The 25,654-nt window shown below is 49.8% G+C and overlaps 1 protein-coding gene and 1 pseudogene across 12 annotated transcripts in view; one reads left to right on the forward strand and one right to left on the reverse strand.

Annotated features, from left to right (window-relative positions):
* pde4dip (phosphodiesterase 4D interacting protein) overlaps positions 1-25,654 on the forward strand; it is a 330,703-nt gene that overhangs the window by 267,619 nt on the left and 37,430 nt on the right. For 11 of the 12 annotated variants that reach the window (XM_085982652.1, XM_085982655.1, XM_085982653.1 and 8 more), the window contains 4 exons: positions 1,604-1,855; positions 9,580-9,711; positions 22,314-22,436; positions 23,724-23,913. In XM_085982652.1, the coding sequence (XP_085838778.1) occupies positions 1,604-1,855; positions 9,580-9,711; positions 22,314-22,436; positions 23,724-23,913 (697 nt within the window). The remainder of the gene's footprint in view (positions 1-1,603; positions 1,856-9,579; positions 9,712-22,313; positions 22,437-23,723; positions 23,914-25,654) is intronic. The other variant, XM_085982648.1, reaches the window with a different exon arrangement.
* Positions 11,150-15,196, reverse strand: LOC147122010 (uncharacterized; annotated as a pseudogene).

Raw genomic sequence — 25,654 nt, forward strand, 5'->3', positions numbered from 1 at the left:
CCATACCCACAACTTTCAACACCATGAGACCATACCCACAACTTTCAGCACCATGAGACCATACCCACAACTTTCAACACCACAAGACCATACCCACAACTTTCAGCACCATGAGACCATACCCACAACTTTCAACACCATGGGACCATACCCACAACTTTCAACACCACAGGACCATACCCACAACTTTCAGCACCATGAGACCATACCCACAACTTTCAGCACCATGGGACCATACCCACAACTTTCAACACCACAGGACCATACCCACAACTTTCAGCACCACAAGACCATACCCACAACTTTCAACACCACGAGACCATACCCACAACTTTCAACACCACAGGACCATACCCACAACTTTCAGCACCACAAGACCATACCCACAACTTTCAACACCACGGGACCATACCCACAACTTTCAACACCATGGGACCATACCCACAACTTTCAATAGAGGAAAGGAGAAAATTGGCAAAAAAGGGTAAATTCAACGATCCCATGCACTCAGCAGGGAGCCACAGACAAAGGAAGAGCGGGTTGGGGATGAGACTACAATACCCGATTCTCTGATCTGCATTCACTTCGAGCATGGCTCAGCACTGAGGGCATTGAACCTTTACATCTCGAGGCTTGCAACGGACATTAAAGTGTGTTGAGATTTCCTGAGAAATTCAAGAATTGGCATCTTAATGAAAGGGGACTAAGACATCCAAAATTGGCAGTGTGAAAGGAGGAGCTGTAACTTATCAATTTAACTTTGTGGTGCTAATAATAAGTTGCAACAAAAAATTAAATAATTGAGTAGATGCACAGAAGGACATTCTACCATCTACAGTGATATGCCTCTGATCAACATGCAGAGTATTTTAGTGGCAGAGACACAGAACACCCCCTCTAATTCTTCACTGCAGGCTTTAAATACCCCGTTTGGCTCCAAAAGCCTTTTCACTGCTCAGCATGATTTACATCTAATGCTATTAACACGAGAGTGGCGAACCAACAATGCTTGCTTGCACAACCAATGTGCTTTCTTATTTTTGGGACAACTTAACAAACTAACACTAATGAGAATGGTGTTCCAATAATATGCTGCAATTCTGCATAAATCAGTAACAGTAAGGTGGGTAAAATACCAGATGACAACATATTGCATGATTTGGTAGAATGTATTTTGTTAAAAGGTCATCGTTGCTGCCCATGAAGTTGGGTGAGGAGCAGGCAGAGGGTGGTTATGGTAACAGTGGGAATGAAATAAGCTGCTGCCAGATCCAACATTTCCTGAAGAGGTGAAGGAATTCATTCTTCATGGAGAACCTTCCGTGTGACTATCATATTGTTTAACCCTTTTAGCACTGATGGCGAGGGGTTAAATCAGGTCCAGGAATAGTTGCACCTTTGGATAAATGCAGTATTGGAAAACTGCGTATGCCGCAAATGGATGTTTGTGATTGGCCAGACATGACACAATGGTTTCTGACTCTGTTTTTGCCTTTGAGTGGACCCCGTGTCTCCTTTGAATGTCTGTAAGCTGAATATTTGATGATTCTGGGGTTTTTTCTCTCTCAATTTTCTGAACCTCCACTGAAAACCACTCCTGCAGGCATGACCTTTTCTGAAACAAGCACTGGCATGTCTTCACACTTAGAACGGGCTGGCTGTGCCTCACAGTCCCAGAATGCACTTCACCAGCAGCTGAGTAGCACCAACAACCTGCAGGAGATCTTGCGAACCGCCAATAGTTATGTGGGCAGCACTGCACTCTGGGAGACAACTCACCGACCAGTGAGAATCAATACGCTTGGTGATGTGTCCTCTGGATCGTCGGGGTACCAGTCGGGGACTAACATGACAGGTAAAGAAATATTTGTGTTCTGGTAACTGAGCATATCTCTCTTTGTTTGGGTTTTGTGTCTTATTAAGGTCATTAGCACAGAGTTGCCCAGGTTGAGAATTATCAGCGGGAGACTCGCACTAGGCATCAAAGTTGAGTTCACTGATGTCTTTATATTGAGGTAGTTTCTCTGTTTAATTGTGCTCAAACTGGCAGCTTGTGCCCCTGCCAGCTATATGGGAGGGGTAAGGAAGGAAAATAAATGGACAAGGAAGAGCCGGAGCATAACAAAATGAGACTGATTGAAGTGCGGAAGAATACAGGTAAGCAAGCATCTATAGTGTTGATTCATTCAAATGCAAATTAGATAGATTCTGTTCAGAAAATAATATTTTGTGACATGACACATAAGTATAGAATGCTTGGGAGGAACAGGTGATTTTGGACCTCTGGTTCCCAATGCTTTCCACCACTGTGGGGCCTGCCAGTGCCTCACTGGATGCTGGTAGATCTCATCTGACTTCAGTTAAACACAGCATCTCATGTGGGGTCCCATTGTAGGCAGTCTCCGGTCCCATCCCTGCTAACATGGGTGGACTTGTAAGGTGTGGATGGAGGTTCTGCTCTTTACAAGGCCAAGCGGCAAATCCCAACCGAGGTTGGGACCCTGCGTATCTAGGTCCCTGCCTTTTTCTGAGCTGTTCTGCTGAACTCCTGCCAGAGTTATGGTTGGGAGTCCAGCAGAACGGCTGAGGAAATTCAGCCACAGTTTGTCTGCATTCGTACTTATCTGAGTAGAATTGCTTTTGGTTTTAACTCGAGTTGTGAGGGTGGGTGTGACAAGCAGGCACAATATATATAATAATAATTGAAAGATTATCAGAAATAAAACTCTGTAGAAAATATATCATGAACCTCTTATTTAGATAAAATGTTTGTTTTTCCATTTGTAAATCTTGTTTTTATTAAGTCACCAGTAATAAGAAAAAGATTTGTTGTCCTTTGTCTCTCACTTTTAGCACAGGGGTTTCCAAATTACAACCCATGTGCCACGAGCCCTGAGCCCCAGCAGTCGGGTTGAAGAAGCCCAGGCAACCTGGTTCTATTTATGATTTTAGTTCTCACTTGCTGGTCTGTCCTGTTTGAATCTTTTGACCTGGAATTTTGAAAAGGCGATTTTTAAAAAATACTTATTGGTGTACAAATCCGAATCTGAGCACCAAGTTTTGTTATCATCCCCAACATGAGATATTTGCAAATTAATGGGAACATTAGTTATTTGTGGTTCCTGAGGTTCGATAGAATACACCTAAACCACACTCACAATGACAAAAAGCTTTCAGTCTCTCACTTACTGGCAGATTCTGGCACTGCCAAGCCTAATAATAAGCCCATGTCATAAAAAGATTACATTAAAAAAAAAATAAGAAATGGTGATGAGAGGCAGCATATCGTAAAATACAGGACACGGTGAGGTCAGACTGCATATGGTGTGAAAGTTGAGAGACAGACTGCACTCAGTCAGAGAGACTGGATGGAGCCATGTGCAGGATAGCTCCCTCTGCTTTTCATTTATTTCACCCTCCCTCCCACCCACCCACCTACAAACAGCACACTGCAATTGAAGTAAAGGTAACATTTTATTTTCTTATATTTCGGATGAGGCCCCGTCTATCCTCTCGGGTGAATGTGAACTATTCGAAGATGAGTAGGGGAGTTTTCACAGTGTCCTGGTCAACACTTATCCCTCAACCAACATCACTAAAAAAATCATTTATTGTGGCGACACGCCACCACTGGACATAATCCGGTCACGGCTGCACAGACAGTCTAAGCAGAAGCCCCCAGCCGGGGGCCCTTTCCTCCAGCAACTTGTTTCCCGCAGGGACAGGCTGCCGGGAGCACTTCCTGTCTGGGAAGTATTTAAGTGGATGTGCGGGTTTTTCTAGTTCCTGTTTGCCATGTGGTCAGAATAAAGCAGTTGTGTTTTCAATAGCTCTGTCTCGACTCCCACGTTTGCCGCGGTATCTCAACACTGGTGACCCCGACGCTCAGGACGAATCCTAAGCTAGCATGGCGGATACAAACGTAGTCACGGTTAAATTACCTGACTTTTGGGAGAACCTCGCCGAAGCCTGGTTCGTTCAAGCTGAGTCCAGATTCCGGCTGAAAGGCATTACAGTCGACGCCACGAAGTACGACTACCTCGTCGCCTCGCTCACCTACGCTACAGTCCCCAAGGTTTGGGCAGCGCTGCAGAATCCACCAACGGAGGGCAAGTACGAGCATCTGAAGGCTGCACTACTTAAAAAATTTCAAACGTCCTCTTACCAGCGCCACTGCCAACTCCTGGACCTCCCCGGCCTTGGTGATGCTTCACCATCAGACCTGCTTTCCCACATGCTGTCCCTCTCCGACGACAAAAATCCCGGCGCCCTTTTTCGCACGCTTTTCATTCGGCAGCTCCCCGCCAGCATCCGCCCGCTCCTTGTGGAGTCTGACTCCACGGACCTGAATGAGATAGCCGAAAAGGCCGACCGGCTGCTCTCTGCACAGGCCGCTCGCGACGTTGCGCCCGACCTCACGGCAACGACCACGCGGTCTTCCCGGGCCGCTAGGCCCGACCGCCCTACCACTCCGGGTCACTGCTACTACCACACCCGTTTTGGCGCTAGGGCTCAACGCTGCACGCCACCGTGTTCCTTCAAACCCCCCCCCCCCCGCATCGACCCTCGCGATGGCCGCGGGGCAGAAGGAGCCCCTACTGTACGTCACTGACGACAGAACCAACCGCCGATTTCTGTGCGACACAGGGGCCCAGCACAGCATCACCCCCGCCTCCGCCCTCGAGATCCAACGCGGCACACGGGGTATCACACTGGCTGCAGCCAACGGCTCTGAAATCCGCACATATGGCACCCGCATGGTCACGCTCGACCTCGCGGGCCGCCGCTACCGCTGGGAGTTCCTGACAGCCAAGGTCCTCTGCCCACTCATTGGCGCCGACTTCCTACGCGCCCACGGCCTCCTTGTCGACATTCCGAGGCACCGCCTCGTCGACATCAACACTATGGCCCCCATCCCCGGCGCCTTTACCCCGGCCCGTTCGGCCGGCCCGACGACCTACTGCCTCGCCAGAGCCACGGACGACTACTCGGCACTCCTAGCTGAGTTTCCCGCCCTCACTAACCCGACCTTTTCGGCCAAAGCCGCCAAGCATGGTGTGGAACACTATATCCCCACCACCGGCCCCCCAGTTTCTGCCCACGCCCGCAGACTCAATTCGGCCAAGCTGGAAATCGCGCGGGCCGAGTTTACCAACATGGAACAACTCGGCATCATCCGCCGCTCCAGCAGCCCTTGGGCCTCGCCCCTCCACATCGCCCCCAAGCCCGGCGGAGGCTGGCGCCCTTGCGGGGACTACCGCCGCCTCAACGACGCCACCACCCCCGATCGGTACCCGGTGCCACACATCCAGGACTTCTCGGCCCAACTGGCCGGACGAACCGTCTTTTCCAAAGTCGACCTGGTGCGCGGTTACCACCAAGTCCCCGTACACCCCGCGGACATCCCCAAAACGGCCGTCATCACCCCATTCGGCCTGTTCGAGTTCCTGAGGATGCCCTTCGGCCTCAAGAATGCAGCACAGGCTTTCCAGCGCCTTATGGACTCAGTCCTCCGGGACCTGAACTTCCTATTCGTCTATCTAGACGACATTCTCGTGGCCAGCTCCTCCAAACAGGAACACCTCGAACACCTTCGCATCCTGTTCGGGCGCCTAGCCCAACACGGGCTCATCCTCAGCCCGGCGAAGTGCCAATTCGGCCTAACCAAGATCGATTTTCTCGGTCACCACATCACCCCTGCTGGGGCCGTCCCCCTGCCCAACAAGGTGCAGGCCGTCCAGCAATTCCCCCGCCCCACAACCATCAAGGGCCTCCAGGAGTTCCTCGGGATGATGAACTTCTACAACAGGTTCATCCCCAGAGCCGCAGCCCTTATGAAGCCCCTATACGACTCCCTCCGAGGAAAATCCGGCAAGATGGACGTAGCCTGGACCACTGACACGGCAGCCGCCTTCGACGCCACCAAAAACGCGCTCGCCGACGCCACTCTGCTCGCGCACCCGAGGGCCGATGCCCGGGTCGCGCTCACCACCGACGCCTCCGACCACGCGGTCGGGGCCGTGTTCGAGCAGTGGGTCAATGGCGCGTGGCAGCCACTTGCCTTCTACAGCCGCCAACTGCGTCCCCCGGAGGTCAAATACTCCACTTTCGACCGCGAGCTTCTCGCACTCCACCTGTCGGTCCGCCATTTCAGGTTCCTCCTGGAAGGCCGCCCCTTCACCGCGTATGTGGACCACAAGCCACTCACATACGCGATGGCCAAGCACACCGAACCCTGGTCCGCTAGGCAGCAATGCCAGCTCGCAGCCGTCTCCGAGTTTACTACGGACATTCAGCACGTCTCCGGTAGAGACAAAGTGGTCGCCGACTGCCTTTCCCGTCCCGCCGTCTGTGCGAATCACCTCGCGGTCGACTACGCACAACTAGCAGCGGCTCAGCTCACGGACCCAGACCTCCTCTCGGCGGCTACCAGCCTGCCAGGGCTACGCCTAGCCAAGGTCGCGCACGGGCCCGAAGCCACGGCAGTCACGTGCGACGTCTCACTCGGCCAACCCAGGCCGGTCGTCCCTGAGACCTGGCGCCGCCGCGTCTTCGACGCGCTCCACGGGCTCTCTCACCCGGGTTCCCGCGCATCTGTCAAACTCCTCTCCAAGCGCTTCGTCTGGCGCGGCCTTAGCAGAGATGTTCGGACTTGGGCCACCTCCTGCCTCGCCTGCCAACGGGCTAAGGTACAGCTGCACACCAAAGCACCCCTGGGAGACTTCGAGGTACCCAGCCGCCGCTTCGACCACGTACGCTTCGACCACGTACACGTCGACATCGTCGGTCCCCTGCCGCCATCGCAAGGCCAAACTTATCTCCTCACGATGGTCGACCGCTACACACGCTGGCCTGAGGCAGTGCCGCTGACCTCCACCACCACAGCCGACATCGCCAGGGCGTTCGTTAACACCTGGGTTGCGAGGTTCGGCGTACCGGCCGACATAACCTCCGACAGAGGCGCCCAGTTCACCTCCGAACTCTGGACGGCCACAGCACGCAACCTCGGGGTGACGCTCCACCGCACCACGGCGTACCACCCGCAGGCCAACGGACTTTGTGAACGCTTCCACAGGTCACTCAAGGCCTCACTCCGCGCCGGCCTGCAGGAGAGTACCTGGACTGACCGCCTACCGTGGGTGCTACTCGGCCTACGCACCGCGGTCAAGGAAGACCTCCAGTCCTCGGCAGCGGAGTTAGTCTACGGACAACCGCTGCGCGTCCCAGGCGAATTCCTTCCGGAGCCTACCAAGTCTTGGTCGGCCGAACAGCAGCGGCTCGACTCTTTCTCTTCCGCTCAGCAGTTCGCCCCACTTCCGGTCAACCGACACGGCGAACTCGCACCTCACGTCCCGCCAAATTTACAGCAGGCGCGCTTCGTCTTCGTGCGACACGACGTGCACCGCGGGCCCCTGCGACCCCCGTACGACGGTCCGTACGAGGTACTACAAACCGGGGACAAGGTATTCAAGCTGCGACTCGGCGACAGGGTCGAGACAGTCTCCATCGACCGGCTCAAACCAGCACACACAGAACCAGGGAAACAGGTCCCCGTGGCCCAGCCTCCAGCCAGAGGCCGTCCCCCCGGCAAGCCAGCACAGCCGGCGGCGAACCGCCCGACCCAACCAACCAGACCGGCGACCACTCAGAGCCGCTGCGGCAGAACCATTAGACCACCGTCACGACTCGTCCACTCCTCCTAAGCGGATTCTGGGGGGAGCTCTGTGGCGACACGCCACCACTGGACATAATCTGCTCACGGCGGCACAGACAGTCTAAGCAGAAGCCCCCAGCCGGGGGCCCTTTCCTCCAGCAACTTGTTTCCCGCAGGGACAGGCTGCCGGGAGCACTTCCTGTCTGGGAAGTATTTAAGTGGATGTGCGGGCTTTTCTAGTTCCTGTTTGCCATGTGGTCAGAATAAAGCAGTTGTGTTTTCAATAGCTCTGTCTCGACTCCCACGTTTGCCGCGGTATCTCAACATTATCTCTGCTGTTTGTGGGACCTTGTGGTGCATATTTTGGCTGCTGCGTTTCTCAACATTATAAGAATGACTACACTTCAAAAATACTAATTGGCTGTGAAGTGCTTTCAGACATTCTAAGGTTCTAAAAAGTGCTACATAAATGCAAGGTCCTTCGTTGTCTTTCCAATATCTATAGTGATGCTTCAAAACCTTCCCATCAGTTAATCTCATAAACGTTGGGTTTGACATGGAATTCAATACTGACTGTTCAATTATCTTTTATTCCACCATGGGCTGCATAAATTGGCATGAGTTGCTTTTGATTGGCCTTCAACAAACAAACAAAAATTCTATTCTTTTTTCCTAATTTTCCTGAACTTATTTTTGTACAGGACCTCTGAGGAGCACAAAATATTGGACAATAGTTGATTAGCACTTTCTACTGACATTGCACCACTGTTTACATATATCGAACTGTTTACATATATCTAACTTTTTCTTAAGATTAAAGAGGGGGAAATATTTTCATCCTGGTGTTTAAATCCCTTCATGGCCTCGCCCCTCCCTATCTCTGTAACCTCCTCCAGCCCTACAACCCTCCCTGTATTCTACATTCCCCTGACTCTGGCGTCCTGTACATCCTCCTTCCCTTTGCCCCACCATTCACAGCTGTGCCGTCAGCCCCTTAGGCCCTACTCTCTAGAATTCCCTAAACCACCCTGCCTTTTCACCTCCATCTCTTCCTCTAAGACCCTCCTTAAAACTTACCTCTTCGACCAAGCTTTTCAACACCCCTCCCAAAACTCTCCTCCTGTGACACAGCATCTGTTTTCGTTACACTGTTGTTAACCTAGAATGTTTTTCTACATTAAAAACACTATTAAATGCAAGTGGTTGTTGTAATTATTCCAACCATAGCTACCAAATTACTAAAATTAGTGTAACCTTTAAAAATATTAGGGAGTGAAATTGAACTCTGTTGCACACGTGCAGCCTAATCAGTGGTCCTTAAAGGACCGCTGGGGGCCGCCACCAAAAAGATAATTTTTAAAAACGTGCTTTAATTTGGAGCCAAAGTGCTCCTCCTGACTCCATATTAAAACTGCAGGCCGGTGCTGGCCACCACTCGGTCCTGGACTCACTTTAGACCAGATGGTGACTCATTTAGGTGATAATCAAATCTCTAGGCCTTAGAGTCTGCCCTACCCTACATAGTTAGTAAATGTACTGTCTAGTGTGTCACTGGCGCACACACACACACACCCACCCAGGTCTGCTGAATCAACCATGGTAGCAGTAGTAATGCTTCAATTATCCCTGGGCTAAGGCTAGGGAGCTGTGATGCACCCTACATTCGAAAAGACTGCTCACACTCACTCTCTATGGAAAAATGACCCTTGAGCAGGAGGCACCTGGCGGCCATTCCCCAGCATGCGTCAGAGCCTTCAGGAGATGAGGGGAAAGAGAAAGAAAAATGTAAAACAAAAATAAAATTTAAATTAAAAACTTGACCCTACCTTTCTTATGCTAATATATAAAACCAAGTGAATTGTGCAAAGTGCCTTTATTATAACTGTAGCTAAGACACAAGTTTGTTTTATCTCATTTGTGTATAGGTGCAGAGTTGCTGGAGGAACATCTTCGGGAAATTCGCACCATGCGTCAGCGCCTAGAGGAATCCATCCAGACCAATGACCGACTCAGGGAGCAGCTCGAAGTGCGCCTGGCTGCTGCAGCCAAAGAAAATGGTAAGACACTCTCAGAATTCAGACACTTGGGCTCAATTTTGCCAAACCTGGGGAGGCGGGTTTGGAGGCAGGACTGCCGAGAAAATGGCAGAATTTGGGGGCGGGTGCCCAACCTGCCACCATTCCGCCTCCATGCCACCTTGCCAGGAGGCGGATAGCCGACCCGCACCGGGTCCCGCCTCCGAGGCGGGAAGGGGATTAATGCCAATTAACTGCCTGTTAACAGGTAGGTAACAGGCAGATTTTTGGCTAATCCCTATTTTGAGCCCTGAAGTGTGGGCTTCCCGACGGCTCCGAACCCCGCCAGGGTCAGCGAGGCGGGCCGTCGGTCTGTGGGGGTTGGAGGGGCCAAGATGTCCGGTGTGCAGGTGAGTAATGGGTGCATGTGTGCAGAGGTAAGTGTGTGAGGTGTATGTAAAGTGTTTTAATAAGTTTTACTTACCTTTACTTCTTCCTGCAGGCTTCCTCCCTTCAGGTCTCGGGAGTCCCTCAGCTCACCGGCACAGAAAGCAGAATGGCCGCTGAACTGTCAAAAGCTGCAGCCTTCTGCTTTCTGGTCAGGAAGGCTTTCTTGAGTAAAGACACAACTTAGAAGACAGATTGTCAGTGTTTGACAGCTTCACAGAGCTGTCAAACGATGACATTTCATCTGTCACAAGCTCTTGACAGATGAAACGGCACTCACTGACGTCACCTGTAACTGACTTTCCCTTAATTGGCCTGCTAAGCCCGCTGGGCGGGCTTAACAAGGTCAATCAAGGGAAAATAGCGTGGGTTGGCCACAAGTCAATAGAGGCGGGACTAAAACCCAGCAAGTGGGAGTCCCGCCTCCAAAAGCTCCCCATTGACAAAATCCAGCCCTTTATATTCTAGTTTGACTGGTTGTGATTTTGATTATAAACTAACCTACAGTAAGATGTTAGAGGAAAACCTGTGTCATATGGCTACAGAGGCTGGATACATCATGCGCTCCCACAGCACTGCCAGGGCTGCTCTTCAGCAGCCAAATGGGTGGTACAGGTGCTTGTCCCTGGGATGACTCTCCCTGCAATGTATCCTCCTGTTCTAAGGAGTAGCACCTAACCTCTACCTATTACATTTCCACAGCAATGCAGCAGAGATGGGAGATTTAGTAGAGCAGGGTATTGATCTTGTGTCCTTTCACTGAATGGCACTGTTGGAGTAAAAGAGAAGTCTTCCCTCCTCTCAAGCGGACCCCCTGAGATAAGGGGTCGACACTTGCCCTATAGCAACCACGAATTCACCAGACGGACACCTTGGATAAGTTTCACGATCTTTATTCAAGCATATGCAAGGGGAAAATCTCAGTCTCATCCCAGAGAAAGGATTCTTCCACCGAGTATCAAATACGTACAGCAATTATACCCTAACTTGAGGCGTGCACCCTCCTTCTACACTCATTGATTTGTCTACAGAATCATGCTTTGAGAATCTGTATGTCCTGTCTTATCTTAAGGACAAAATACCAGCTTATTAGCTTTACAGTTCCTGTTTTGTCTAGGTCCTACATTCCTAAGCAAGGATAGGAGACAAACTTATCAGCTTCTAGTTTCCACTAATTTTAATTCTAAGAAGTTAGTTTCTTCTAACTTTTAATTCTAAGAAGTCATTTTTGTCCCCTTACAATACCCCCTTATGGCCCTTGGCTATATGCCCAAGCCAGGCCATTTCCCTATTACTTTCTCGTGGGTGAGCCCCAGGTTTGTCCCTCCGCTTGGGTAGCTACTTCCGAAACTGCAGGATCTGCCTGCTGACTTTCCCATCGAAGTTATATAAGATAAGTCCTTTCTGCCGGACTTTTTAAATTTGCCTTATCCAGTTGTTTACTTATCGTTCTCATTATGGCTTGTCCCTTATTCCTGCTACATTTTTGACAGGATAACAACAAGATCACCAATACAACGCCTTGTATGACAACCAATACATGTGATATTATCCTTATCCAGGGGAGTATTTGCACATTGAGTCCAGCATTCCAAAACTTAGTATACCAAGGGCGACTAGCCAACATTTCTTCAGTGTCCTTTTGTAGCTTATCTATTTCTTCCATCAAAATAACATACTTTTGTCTCTGCTTCTGAATGTCATGCTCCAGTTGGCCTTATTGCCTTTGTATACCCTTCTCGGATAGTGTCCATCACTGTCCAATTAATAGTTTCTTCTTTTAATTCAGGATATATGATGTACCCGTTTATATGTGTCTCTTCTTGTGGGGTAAAGCAGAAGTCAGTATCCGTGATGGCACAGGAGGCGGTCCCTCCCTTATTCATAATATGTCATATTGGGTGCCTTGGTGCTCACACACCAGTCTCCATTCCCCGCGGGGCAGCGGTGCCTTGGTGCTCACACACCAGTCTCCATTCCCCGCGGGGCAGCGGTGCCTTGGTGCTCACACACCATTCTCCATTCCCCGCGGGGCAGCAGTGCCTTGGTGCTCACACACCATTCTCCATTCCCTCGTGGGGTGGTGGTGCCTTGGTGCTCACACACCAGTCTCCATTCCCCGCGGGGCAGCGGTGCCTTGGTGCTCACACACCATTCTCCATTCCCTGCGGGGCAGCGGTGCCTTGGTGCTCACACACCATTCTCCATTCCCTCGTGGGGTGGTGGTGCCTTGGTGCTCACACACCATTCTCCATTCCCTCGCGGGGTGGTGGTGCCTTGGTGCTCACACACCATTCTCCATTCCCCGCGGGGCAGCGGTGCCTTGGTGCTCACACACCATTCTCCATTCCCCGCGGGGCAGCGGTGCCTTGGTGCTCACACACCATTCTCCATTCCCCGCGGGGCAGCGGTGCCTTGGTGCTCACACACCATTCTCCATTCCCCGCGGGGCAGCGGTGCCTTGGTGCTCACACACCATTCTCCATTCCCCGCGGGGCAGCGGTGCCTTGGTGCTCACACACCATTCTCCATTCCCCGCGGGGCAGCGGTGCCTTGGTGCTCACACACCATTCTCCATTCCCCGCGGGGCAGCGGTGCCTTGGTGCTCACACACCATTCTCCATTCCCTCGTGGGGTGGTGGTGCCTTGGTGCTCACACACCATTCTCCATTCCCTCGCGGGGCAGCGGTGCCTTGGTGCTCACACACCATTCTCCATTCCCCGCGGGGCAGTGGTGCCTTGGTGCTCACACACCATTCTCCATTCCCTCGCGGGGTGGTGGTGCCTTGGTGCTCACACACCATTCTCCATTTCCTCGTGGGGTGGTGGTGCCTTGGTGCTCACACACCATTCTCCATTCCCCGCGGGGCAGCGGTGCCTTGGAGCTCACACACCATTCTCCATTCCCCGCGGGGCAGCGGTGCCTTGGTGCTCACACACCATTCTCCATTCCCTCGCGGGGTGGTGGTGCCTTGGTGCTCACACACCATTCTCCATTCCCCGCGGGGCAGCGGTGCCTTGGTGCTCACACACCATTCTCCATTCCCCGCGGGGCAGCGGTGCCTTGGTGCTCACACACCATTCTCCATTCCCTCGCGGGGCAGCGGTGCCTTGGTGCTCACACACCATTCTCCATTCCCCGCGGGGCAGCGGTGCCTTGGTGCTCACACACCATTCTCCATTCCCTCGCGGGGCAGCGGTGCCTTGGTGCTCACACACCATTCTCCATTCCCTCGCGGGGCAGCGGTGCCTTGGTGCTCACACACCATTCTCCATTCCCTCGTGGGGCAGCGGTGCCTTGGTGCTCACACACCATTCTCCATTCCCTCGCGGGGCAGCGGTGCCTTGGTGCTCACACACCATTCTCCATTCCCCGCGAGGCAGCGGTGCCTTGGTGCTCACACACCATTCTCCATTCCCTGCGGGGTGGTGGTGCCTTGGTGCTCACACACCATTCTCCATTCCCTCGTGGGGTGGTGGTGCCTTGGTGCTCACACACCATTCTCCATTCCCTCGCGGGGTGGTGGTGCCTTGGTGCTCACACACCATTCTCCATTCCCTCGCGGGGCAGCGGTGCCTTGGTGCTCACACACCATTCTCCATTCCCTCGCGGGGCAGCGGTGCCTTGGTGCTCACACACCATTCTCCATTCCCTCGCGGGGCAGCGGTGCCTTGGTGCTCACACACCATTCTCCATTCCCCGCGGGGCAGCGGTGCCTTGGTGCTCACACACCATTCTCCATTCCCTCGCGGGGCAGCGGTGCCTTGGTGCTCACACACCATTCTCCATTCCCTCGTGGGGTGGTGGTGCCTTGGTGCTCACACACCATTCTCCATTCCCTCGCGGGGTGGTGGTGCCTTGGTGCTCACACACCATTCTCCATTCCCTCGCGGGGCAGCGGTGCCTTGGTGCTCACACACCATTCTCCATTCCCCGCGGGGCAGCGGTGCCTTGGTGCTCACACACCATTCTCCATTCCCTCGTGGGGTGGTGGTGCCTTGGTGCTCACACACCATTCTCCATTCCCCGCGGGGCAGCGGTGCCTTGGTGCTCACACACCATTCTCCATTCCCTCGTGGGGTGGTGGTGCCTTGGTGCTCACACACCATTCTCCATTCCCCGCGGGGCAGCGGTGCCTTGGTGCTCACACACCATTCTCCATTCCCTCGCGGGGTGGTGGTTGTTTCGGAACCCCGTGTCATTGGCGTGACACTCAATGTGCACCCTTCCGTTCGGCCATAACCACAGTCATCCTTGGTCATTCTTGGTGGATCTCGGCATAAAACAACTTGGTTATTTCTATAACAATCATCTATGTTAGTACCCCTCGTACTGTTGTTCTCTTTAATCACATATCTGGACAAGTCATGGTAGCACAAGCGAGTTTGCTTCCTTACCTCCCCTATATTGTTTGTTTGGTATAAGGGATCTCCTTTTGTTACATCAGACTGCAGTATTGATAGTACAAACCCTATTATATTTAAATGTCCGGTTATGCATCTAGCTTTTGGTATCCAAGCATGACTATTCCTCCGTACCTCACATGTATGAGTCATGTTTTTATCTGAGGTCCAATTGGTAACTACATCATTCAATATCCAATCCGGCACTTCTCCATTTTGGAGTTGCTCTAGGTTATGTTGTACTTCACTAAGTATCCATGCTCCGTACCCTGCGCAAACTATTTCCGACTGTAGTTGCCGGCTCACGTCTTCCCCTGCTTTGTTTATCAAATTTATAGTTCTGGCATGGTCCCGTAACATATGGGCCACTTGTAGCAATTCTCCCTCCGTACCATCACCTAGCTGTGCCTGCAGTCTTTGATTATCCCCTTCCCTACCCAACAATTCTTGTAAAATTCGGATTAGGGCATCAACCATCTTCGTCTATGGTGTGCAGGTCTATAGTGTTCACAGTCGCAACCCCTGCCGAATATCCCACACCTGCCATTTCTAGTATCCCTCTTTTCTCCCGGTCCCCTTTTCTACCTGTCCTCCTTTTCACATTAAATGTCATGGTTCTTGATTCAGGGCCTTCAAGAGCTCGTAGGGTCAAGTTATTATACAGGCTTACGGCTTCCTTTCCACAAAAGCTGGGAATGGTTATATCCATTAGGTTTAGGAACACCGTAATTATTCGTTGGCGTACACCAAAGTGTATTTTATCCTTGGTTTTCTTTATTACCAATCCCCCTTTTGTTCCTGATCACAGCTAACGTCACTCGAGTTTCTGTAATACAGGCCTTGTTGGTCCCTTTGGCCGGCCTGCACAGCTTCTCCCGCGGCTCCCCCTATAAGGGATAAGATCCTGTAAAACATAATGACCTAGAAATTGGGTTGGGGTGCCAAAGTGGCGCAAAAGTCGCCTGAGCGCAGGATTTAGCGCAGCGTTCGAGGCTTTAGTGATTGTCAGATATTCAGTTTCATTGCTCCTCGAGGGACACGGGGCGAGGCTCGAGGTGCTCCGCGTCCCTCTTAGGGCGCTGAAACTGAATATCGCAGCGCAACGTGCCGCAGCGCCACACGCTGCGGCACGGCACACTGCGGTACTGCAGGCCTTCCTCCCACTGTTAAGGGGGAGGTGCCTGCAACAGCTCGCGAGTGCCGGCAAATGAGCCCGGCACCAAGGAGAAGTGCCAGGCTCTTGGGAAACAGCCGGCAATGCCGCGGGGGGGTGGTTAGGAGGCCGGGGACGGAGGTGCTGGCAGGCGGCCGCCCCGCACCTCCACCTTAACTTGGGCCGCTGCCGACACAGTAAGGCCCCATGAACTGGGCGCGGGTAGCGAACGGCGCAACTGCGGCGTTCGCAACCAAATATCGTGAACGGGGCGCGAATGGGGTGCTGCGCACACCAATGACGTCATCGGTGGCGGTGCAGCGCAAATGCCTAACGCCACCGTTAGCGCCCCTGCTGAATATCGCGGGAGACGCAGCCAGTGGCGCTACAGCCACTGACTGCCTCTTTAGGCGCTAACAGGTGGCGCTACTCACCCAATTTCTCCCCCAATATTTCCCGGTCGTCACCGGTTAGTTACAGTCCATGGGGGAGAAATTCGGTTGTTAGCGCCACCGATTAACGCCTAAAGAGGCCGAGAAGTGGGGCGCTAGCCAATTTCCGGGCGGGTGCAAGGCGCCTAGCGCCTCGCCCCATATTGAGCATGCATTTAGTGCCCGCTCATGGGCGCAGGCTGATTATGACGTCATTTGAGTGTGCAATGCCTTTTGGGCGCACCGGACCGGAAATTCAGTGGCGCCCCCCCTCTGTAGTGCCTGGCGCTAATAGTGACAGCTTACCTGGACCTTACCAAGTCGCTCTCGGGCTGGAGGAGCGTTATTTAAAGGGGACTGGTGTGGTTTAAAAGCGGCAGCCATTTTTGGAGCACAACTTCCTCGAGAGCTACAAAGAGTTGCTGAGCTGCACACTGAGAGCCATTTGACCACTGAGCCAGCGCAGACAGACGATCTTCAGCCTTCTGACCATTACCTTGCTGTTGGTGAGCCTTGACAACGGGGAACTTTCCTGTGGGCACTTATTATGGGGGCTGCATTGGAGGGGAACGTCCTGCTGCTGAATCATCTGGAAAGGGCACTGAGACGCTGGGAGAGGGGTGCGGGAATGGCCAGACGGAGGAGGGCCAACAGACGTCGCCACAGCAGACCTTACGCTGGCAGGGTTTTCCGACAGCAGTTTTCCTACATGAACATGCCGGAGGAGCAGTGTGTCAGAAGGCTGCGATTTGGAAAGGAGGTGGTGACTGAGCTGTGCCAGCTGCTTCAGCCAGATCTGCAGCCTCAGATAAGGTGCAGGACATCTCTGTCGGTGGCTGAGAAGATGCCTGCTGGCCTGAACTTTCACGCGAGCGGCTCTTCTCAGGCTGCGCGTCAGAGGCTGATCAGAAGTAGCTTCTAGGCCCCTCTCACGGAATGCTTGCTGCCATTCCAAGAACAGGAATGGAACCGGTCTGATACCCCCAAGCCTGTGAAGGGCAAGATGCATGTAAATAGCAGGCATGGCCATTGTAAATGAAGAAAGTGTTTCATTACACAAAATGTGGTTCCTTCAAACATGAGAAAGCTATGGCAACAGAAAGCAAAACTAATACACTGACACATAACTGCCTCTCACACCCGGGAGACTGTCCAAAACATAAATCACATTCCGACCATCTTCCTTGGCCTTGATTCCACTGCGCCAACCAAAGCATCCAATGCCCCATCAGTGAGGCGTTCCGCCCTCTGCCTCACCCTTTCCATGTCTTGCTAGGCTGATGCGCCACAGGTAGGCTCCCACCGCTTTGAAGGCCTACAAGGCAGTGAGTGTGTCTGGTGATTCCAATTGACCTGCCCCTTTAAGAGCTGGCCAGCGCCAGTGTGTCTGAGGGGAAAGTGATTATTGACAGCACCCTCACTGTGCCCCGCCGCCGCGAAATTGGGTTGCGCCGCCGGGTTAGCGCCTTAGGAGTAGCGTGCAGCGCCTGATTTAGCGCCGCAATCACCTTTAGGGGCGCTGCAACCCAATATCGCGCTAGGTGGCGCTAAACTTTACGCATCGCCAGGACTAGCGCCCCAAACGCGGCTATACCGAATTTCTAGGCCCATGCCTTTTCAACTGGGTCCAGTGTTTCCATTTGCCAGTGCCCCTTATACCTACGCATGCGCATGTGTCACTTACCATTATTACCTGATGGGGGCCGGTCCATTTTGTCGAGAACCCGGGTTTCTCTGGGTTTATCTTTACCATTACCTGACTGCCTACCTGGGGTATTTGGACTTTCTGTTCCTTGGTGTTGTTCTATAAGTCTTTAATTACTTGCTGATCCCTAGCCTGTGCTTTCAGGTCATGTAATTGCTTACAGAGTTCCATCACAAACCTCCATATTCTATCTTTATATGGTCCTACGTCCTCACTTCCTGTGACCAGTACCTCGGGCAGTTTCATTGCTCTTCCTGTCATTAACTCAAAGGATGTCAGTCCTGTAGTCCGGCGAGGGGTTGTCTTTAATTTCATTTTTATTATTGCGCGCTCTTGGGGTAGGAGGGAGACTCCCACTAATTCCTTGATTATATTCTCGTGTATGGGTCCTCCTCCTGATGTATATATGTTTACCTTTTTCCTTTGGCTAACTGCCCATCCTGTTCGTGGTGTCCCGTCTATATATCGCCAGGACCCATCTACATATAGATCCATTTCCGCTTCCTCAAGCGGGGTTTCACTAACATGACTATTTTCCCCTTCACTTCCTGTTGGGTTACACTGATGTTCCTCTCCTTCCGTTATAATCCACCCTGCGGAATTGTTACCGTTGTCTTTAACTATTGTTACTGTGCCATTGGGGGGGTATGAGCATCACCTCCCATGTGGCCCTACGTGCATCTGATACAGTTCTTAGCCTTCCTGTGTTAAGCAACTCTACTAGGGTATGCTGTGTATGTAGAATAATTTGTCCTGACATCACTATTGGTTCACTAACTCTGATGGCCCACGCAGCGCAGTCGAGGGCAGCAACGCATCTGGACAATCCTGCAGCTATAGGCTGCGGCTTAATGCTGCTACCGGCCTTTGTCTATCCCCATGCACCTGGGTTACTACCGCATTGTAATGATCCTTACTGTTGTAGTTATAGATGTGGAATGGCCTATTCTGGTCTGATAATCCCAGGGCAGGGGCACTTACGAGGGCTTGTTTTAACTTTACAAATGCTGTTTCTTGGTCGGGGCCCCAGTCCACCGTCTGCTGGGATGGTGATCAAATCCTGTATAGGCTGGGCCATTTCTGCATATTCTGGGATAAAGTTCCGGCAATAATTAAATTGCCCTAGTACCTGTCTGACCCCTTTCACAGTTCCTGGCCTCGGCATTGTTCTAATAGCCTCCTTGTTGTCTTCGGGCATTTGCCTCTTTCCTTGTGTTATTATGTATCCTAGGTAGGTTACTTCGTCCTTCCCTACCTGTACCTTTCTAGGGTTTACCTTTAATCCCGCATTCTGTAGGGCTCCCAGCACCGTAGTCAATTGAATATTGTAGAGGGACCTGCCACTATCGGATGTTCTCGCGGAGTTATCTTATTCCATGCGGTCTACACAAATTTACACCAACCAGAATTTCACCGTGGCCACAATGAAAGTCTGGTTTTAATAGGTTAATTAACCTCATAACTCCAATTTAATCCAGATCAAAAATTTTTTTTTTTTTTAAACTAACCAGTATCACTTGGAAAAGAAAGAAGCCACATTAACAAAGAAACAATCACCCATGCCTTGTAAACATTCAAATTCATTTTCTTCCAGGCACATTGGCAACTGTAACTTCAAGGCTGAAGCTTATCTTTTGTAAAACAATTAACAAACTTAAAACAACACACGCTTGTCCATATTCAAGACAAGTCTTCAAAGGGTTAAACAGCTTTTAGCTCTCTGTACAAAAGAGTGGGTGGAGCTAAAACAAACACAACAGACACTTTTCAAAAGACAGAAAACTTCCACATTTTTAACACACACTTTCACACAAACTGAGATTCCAGCATTCCTTTTAAGATTCCTTTCACTCAGCAAATCCTGTATTTTACTTGTTTTGGACAGAAACTGATAGCTTCTGTGTCGATAAAACTCCAATTTCTTTTTCCCCTTATTCCCTTTCTTAGATTACTGGTACTCGGGTACAATTTTGGCACCCGTTTTTGGTCCAAATTCAAATACATCTACTCAACTCATAATATGCACGAGCCACTAAAATGATGTGCTTTTCTTCCTTTAATTTTGTATCCTTAGCCCACCATTCTCTTTGTTTTACCGGTGGGTCATTCGGCTGCCAATCGTTTTTCTTCATCATATCTATTAGTTTCACATTCTTTTCCACTAGCATTTTTACTAGGGACCCCTCTGTTCCCCAGTCATACCCGTTGGCCATTCTTTACGATCGCTGGGGTCGTTACGTCACCCCTAGGTTACTCTTGTACTCCTCCTTGTTTGCGCCAGCTGTATATGACCAATACCGGTTCGCTGGTATTGCCTCGTTGGCCGTGCTTCAGGACCTATTCTTAACCTGTAAAATGCTGGGGTCGGTACATCGCCCCTAGGTTATTCTTGTATTCCTTCTTGTCTGCTCCTTGCCGTATACGACCAATATCGGTTCGCTGATATTGCCTCGTTGGCCATGCTTCAGGACCTACTCATAACCCGTATTGTGCTTATTCCTCGGTTCCAGTCAGTTCGTGGTTTGCCATACTTAGTTCTTTTATACAGATTATCTCCCCTTCCGTCCACAATGTATCAGCTCTAACTTGTAGGTGGTATTTAAAAGATACTCACCCCAACAGCTGCCACATTGTTCGGGTTGGAGAGTCTGCATCCTGCCGACTACGCCAATTGTTGGGGTAAAAGAGAAGTCTCCCCTCCTCTCAAGCGGACCCCCTGAGATAAGGAGTCGACACTTGCCCTATAGCAACCACGAATTCACCAGACGGACACCTTGGATAAGTTTCACGATCTTTATTCAAGCATATGCAAGGGGAAAATCTCAGTCTCATCCCAGAGAAAGGATTCTTCCACCGAGTATCAAATGCATACAACAATTATACCCTAACTTGAGGCGTGCACCCCCCTTCTATGCTCATTGATTGGTCTACAGAATCATGCTTTGAGAATCTGTATGTCCTGTCTTATCTTAAGCAAGGACAAAAGACCAGCTTATTAGCTTTACAGTTCCTGTTTTGTCTAGGTCCTACATTCCTAAGCAAGGATAGGAGACAAACTTATCAGCTTCTAGTTTCCACTAATTTTAATTCTAAGAAGTTATAGTTTCTTCTAACTTTTAATTCTAAGAAGTCATTTTTGTCCTCTTACAGCACTGTATGTTGATGCTCCAATACGCTGCACCATGTTTAAGTGATTGTAACCAAAGCAACCAGGCAGAACCAAAGCTGGAGTACTGTCAACTGGAAGACCCAAATATAACTCTTAGTTTTGCCATTCAGGTTTCCTCTAGAAGATGGGTTTGCTGATTTCACCTGAGGGACAGGAAAGAAAACAGGTAGTGGGTTGACTAGAGGCTGGTGTTGATGGAGTTTGTCAGCTTACCAGACCTTTTTGCCCTTAGAAACAACCTTGTCTAGTCTTGGATGAGCTATAATTTCCTCCAGCAAAACACTGGGAAGACTGAAGCCATCATCTTCAGTCCCCACCACAAATTCCATACACTTGTCACCGACACCATCCACCTCCCTGGTCATTGCTTCAGGCTACACTAGGCTGTTCGCAATTGGTGTTCTGTTCGACTCTGAGCTTCCAATCTCGCCCATGACCACCTATTTCCACCTTCATAGCATCACTCACTTCTGCCCCTACTTCAGCCCATCTGCCACTGAAACCCTCATCCATGCCATTGTCAGCTCCAGACTCATTACTTCAATGCTGTTCTGGCTAGACTTCCATCCTCTGTTAACTTCAGCTCATCCAAAACTCTGCTACTTGTCCTGTCATAGCCTGCACCAAGTCACACTCGTCCGTCAACCCTATTCTCATTGACCTGCATTGGCTCCCGGTCCCCCAAGCCTCAAATTTTAAATTTTCATCCTCCTGTTTAAATCCTTCCATAGCTACCTGTTTCCTTGTCTCTGTAACCTCCTCTATTCCTTCAATTGCCTCCCCCCCCCCCCTCCCGCACACCCAATGCTCCAATCCTTTGACTATGGGCTTATGTGCATTCCCCCTTTCCTTTGCCCCACCATTGGTGGCCATGTGTTTATCAGCTGTCTAGGCCCCAAGCTCTGGAATTCCTTCCATAAACCCCTCCACCTTTTCACTCTTCCACCCCACCCTCCCACCCTTCTCTTTCACAAAGCTTTTGGTTATTCCTTGCTCATACTTTGGTTCCGCATCCATTTTTCCTTATGCCTTTTTGAATTGCCTTCGAGAGTTTTTCTACATTAACATCTCTATGTATAAATAAATCTTGTTATTGTTTTGTATTGGAAGCCCCTGTTCTCCCCCCACGAGCCTGGTGGAACAAATCTACAAGAAGTACTTGTATCTTTATAATTTGTACATTCCATCATAAATAGATATCCAAAGTGATCGACCATTTACATGTCTACAAGTTTGACCATTAGCCACTCATTCAATACTTTACTACGTCAGACGTGAGGATTTTTCACTCCTGGCATTTTGGTGTCTGATTTGGTCCCTCTTATCTTCTTGTAGTTGTTGCTCCCACTAACATCTACATCCAGGGACTGGAAACAATGACTCAGCTGTCAGAGGAGAACCAAATGCTGAGGGATGAGATCCTGACTCTCCAGGCCCGGCTCACTCAAGTACCCAGAGGTGAGACACTGACTCGGGGCTAAAGTTTCTCTTTTAAAGGAAAAGCAAAGAGTTCCTGCTTTTCTCTGTAACTAGCAAGCCACCACTGAAGTTGCATTCTCAGAAATTGTGCATTTCAAAGCCACTTGTTCCCACAATTTAGTTTGTGGATCATTAATTGTTGAGAGAAATGGGCAATCCCGTATTTAGTGGGTGAAATTTCACCTGCAGTGTTACATAATGAACAGTACGAATGTTGGTAACACACCTCTAACTAAGTTATAGAAGGTTGAAAAGAAAGTTTCTCCACTCTTTTTCCTCTGTCGCTCAGTTAAGACCTGGCATCTACGTGGATTTAGTTTAAGCATTCAAAAGAGAAATGAGCAGATTCCCAGTTTCATAAATCACTGAAGGACACAGATTTGGTGCCGAAGGAAGAGGGAGGTAGTAATGGTCAGATTAAGTCCTGTACGTGGTCCTAAATAATAGGATGACTTGGATGGTGGGTGACGGGCTTTTTCTTATTAACCTGTTCCTTCAGGATACCAGGCTTTACTTTCATACTATTACTCATTATTCTCCAAGTCCTGCTGAATTTAATGGCCCCTTCACAATAGCTTCCCAATCTCAGTGGTAGTCTGTAATGTAAGATGCTACTTCTGCCAAAAGTGCAGAAAACTTCCTCGGAGTGTTGTTTGACTGCTCTTTCAGAGGCAGCAGTGCCAGTGATGGCAAACACTAACTTTGCTGGCCCTTAGGGAATCACAACATTTTTTAACTTTTGGGTTGTGTCAGCTGCCTGAGACCTGCATATAGGGAGCTGGTGCCACTAGCATGGACCGTGGTGCAAGAGGCTGAGCAGCTTCTAAATCAGCTGCTTAAAGTGCCAATGAGTGCTGACCAGCACTGCCGTACATAACGCGAATCATAGAATCAATAGTATACATCATTTGGGCTTCTAGCAAAATTGATCACTATAATAGGATGTCACTGTGTATCATGCAGCCCTCTGCCTCTCCACCTCACTCTCTTCCTTTAAGTCTCTCCTTAAAACCTACCTCTTTGGCCAAGCTTTTGGTCACACTTCCCAATCTCTCCTCCTTTGGCTCAGCGTCCATTTTTCTTATGCCACGGTGAAGTGTTGGAATGTTTTTCTGTTGCTCTATCAGTGTAAGTTATTTTTGTTTTTGGCTAAAAATAAAATTTACATTTATAACTTTATATAAAAACTTAACAATTAATATTGTTTTTTGAAACATTTCCAATTAGGGAAAATAACATTTGTTTTGTTTTATTTTAATTCCATAGAACAGGCCAAAGAAGTGGAACAACTGAGGGAGAGCCTGTTAACAACCAGGGCCAGATATAAGCTCTTGGAGACAGAGCTGGATCAGTGGAGGGAAGAGAACAATAGATTGCAGGCCGAAGTCAGGGACAGACAGGAGGAAGCACTACAGCTGAGAGAAGAGCAGCAATGCAGCCAAAACAAAAGCAATAGGTGCTGAGACCTATTTTTCTAAGTTACCCATAGGCCAGTAATGTCCATTCTGCTTGCCGAGTGGCTGCATTACATGGAGCTGGACTCCACAGGTGCAGCCCTGCCAGCTACATGAATTGTTCAGTAAATAATTACTGTCTACGTCATAGTCGACAGAATGTGTCCTGTGCACGGTTTGATTTGAGCTGCACTGTTTGAGGGAATTGGATGTTGCAGTTAGAAGACTGCCGTTTCATCTACGGGTTATGGGTTTGAATTTGGTGTATGAAGTCTCTTCCTGCAAACTGTAAGTGTCCTAAATGAAATGAGTTTGGACAGCCTCAGTCCAATTCTTAGTGGATATGAGTCCACAGTACAGAATTGGCACCAAGTTGGTAAATTCATTGGGACTGAAGATAACAATAGCCAATTGAGGCTCGTTGCGCGAGAGTAGAGGGAGCTTTACTCTACATCTAACCTCTGCTGCACCTGATTGGAGCCTTTGAGTGCTAGCTGTGGTAAGAGAGCAATGTACATTCTTCATTTGTTACATACCATATGCTGGTATCCCAAGGATGGGGTACATCATACGAAGCTGAAAGGGAGCATGACATCTGCATAATTAAACCATTTGATAGGGGCAGTGACCGTATGCTATTTTCCCCACTGACAAATTGAGTTAGTCACTGTTTGGGAACTCAACATCCAGGGGTATTCGATATTCAGGAAAGATAGGCAAAAAGGAAAGGGAGGTGGGGTAGCATTACTGGTTAAAGAAGGGATTAATACAATTGTAATGAAGGATATTAGCTCTGATGATGTGGAATCTGTATGGGTAGAATTGAGAAATACTAAGGGGAAAGAAACATTAGTGGGAGTGGTATATAGACCTCCCAACAGTAAGGCGGAGGTTGGGGATGGCATTAAAAGGGAAATTAAAGAAACGTGCAATAAGGGCACAGCAGTCATCATGGGTGACTTTAATCTACATATAGATTGGGTCAACCAAATTAGTAACAACACTGTGGAGGAGGAATTCCTGGAGTGTGTACGGGATGGTTTCCTGGACCAATATGTCGAGGAACCAACCAGAGATCAGGCCATCTTAGACTGGGTATTATGTAACGAGAAAGGATTAATTAGCAATCTTGTTGTACGAGGCCCCTTGGGTCTGAGCGATCATAATATGATCGAATTCTTCATTAAGATGGAGAATGAAGTAGTTGACTCAGAGACTAGGGTCCTCAATTTAAATAAAGGAAACTACGATGGTCTGAGGCGCGAGTTGGGTAGGATTGATTGGGGAATGGCACTCAAAGGGTTGACGGTGGATAGGCAATGGCAAACATTCAAAGACCAAATGGATGAGCTACAGAATTTGTTCATCCCAGTTTGGCACAAAAATAAAACAAAAAAGGTGACTCAACCGTGGCTAACAAGGGAAATTAGGGATAGCATAAGATCCAAGGAAACGACATATAAATTGGCCAGAAAAAGCAATAATCCTGAGGATTGGGAGCAGTTTAGGATTCAACAAAGGAGGACAAAGGGATTAATTAAGAAAGGGAAAATAGAATATGAGAGTAAGCTAGCAGGGAACATAAAAACTGACTGTAAAAGCTTTTATAGATATGTGAAGAGAAAAAGATTGGTGAAGTCAAGCGTAGGTCCCTTACAGTCAGAATCAGGGGAATTTATAATGGGAAACAAAGAAATGGCAGACCAACTAAATTCATACTTTGGTTCTGTCTTCACAGAGGAG

The sequence above is a fragment of the Somniosus microcephalus genome, chromosome 3 (assembly GCF_052327205.1).
Source record: "Somniosus microcephalus isolate GS21.2 chromosome 3, FLI_Smic_1.0, whole genome shotgun sequence".
Taxonomy (NCBI): Eukaryota; Metazoa; Chordata; class Chondrichthyes; order Squaliformes; family Somniosidae; genus Somniosus; species Somniosus microcephalus.